The sequence below is a fragment of the Phoca vitulina genome, unplaced genomic scaffold, assembly GCF_004348235.1.
Source record: "Phoca vitulina isolate PV1807 unplaced genomic scaffold, GSC_HSeal_1.0 scaffold38, whole genome shotgun sequence".
NCBI lineage: Eukaryota > Metazoa > Chordata > Mammalia > Carnivora > Phocidae > Phoca > Phoca vitulina.
This window is the reverse complement of record NW_022589741.1, coordinates 11,933,215-11,934,294: the sequence shown is the minus strand read 5'-3', so window position 1 is coordinate 11,934,294 and position 1,080 is coordinate 11,933,215. Positions and strand designations below refer to the sequence as shown.

At 66.5% G+C, this 1,080-nt stretch overlaps 1 protein-coding gene across 5 annotated transcripts in view; it reads left to right on the top strand.

Annotated features, from left to right (window-relative positions):
* The first annotated feature begins 245 nt into the window (after window positions 1–245).
* Window positions 246–1,080, top strand: part of CADM1 (cell adhesion molecule 1) — a 318,338-nt gene continuing 317,503 nt past the window's right edge. For all 5 annotated transcript variants that reach the window (XM_032427714.1, XM_032427713.1, XM_032427712.1 and 2 more), the window contains exon 1: window positions 246–417. In XM_032427714.1, the coding sequence (XP_032283605.1) occupies window positions 282–417 (136 nt within the window). In that variant the 5' untranslated portion in view covers window positions 246–281. The remainder of the gene's footprint in view (window positions 418–1,080) is intronic.

The following is a 1,080-nucleotide window of genomic DNA, read 5'->3' as shown; positions in this document are numbered from 1 at the left end:
TCCTTGATCCCGGGGAAGCGAAAACGAATTTTAACATAAACATATTTGCATACGCCCCTCCCCTTGGCCCCGCCCCTAGGTGGCGCGGGCGCGCCGCCGAACGCCAGCGCCAGGGGGCGGGGTGGGGGAGGGGGCGAGTCCTCCGAGAGCCGGGTTGGGCTACCGGCGCTGTGATTGGTCGGTCCGGACTCCGCCCCCAGTGCATGTCATTAGCATCTCATTAGTTGTCCGCTCGGGCTCCCGAGGAAGCCACCGCCGCCAGTCTGAGGCAGGTGCCCGACATGGCGAGTGCTGTGCTGCCGAGCGGATCCCAGTGTGCGGCGGCGGTGGCGGCGGTGGCGGCGGCGGCGGCGCCTCCCGGGCTCCGACTCCGGCTTCTGCTGTTGCTCCTCTCCGCCGCGGCACTGATCCCCACAGGTAGGTGTGGGCACCAGCCGGTTGGCCCTCTAAATCTCCTAAGGCACCCCAGTAGCCATAGCCGTGGAAGGGGGAAACGTTTCCATGACAACCTTCCCCCACTTCCTAAATCCGAATCGGAGGGAGTGTGGAGAGGAAACTCAGGGCTGAGATGGAAGGGGCAGAGGGGATCGGTGATCCCCTTCTCCCTTGCCCATCTGGGTGGGAATTGGAACCCTTAGGGATGGCTGCACCCACACCTTTTCTCCCCGGCTTGGCGCGGGGTGCGGAGTGGAGTGAGAACGGGGGGCCCGGGGGCTCGAGAATATGGGAGAAGGGGATGGATGGAAGGCACCCCCCAACCTTCCGGACCCTCCCAAACTCGTTGTTGTCCCGGTAACTTGCAGGTCCTCCCGTCCCAGGGCTGCCCATTCGCCCCCACCTCTCCAACGGGCCCCCTAAATCTCTATCCCCCAAGCCTCCCCATGGCTGACTAGCATCCGCCTCCAGCGTGATTGCTCACCGATCCACAGGACATCCCCAGACTTGTCTGGTCGCTGTTCCTGCGCTCCCCGCGCTCTGCCTTTCTCCCCCCGTCCTCCGAACCGCGCGCCCCTCGTGTCTCCCTCCAGCCCTATCGCGGCCCTCCGCCCCCCCCCCCCCCCCCCCCCCCCCCCCCCCCCC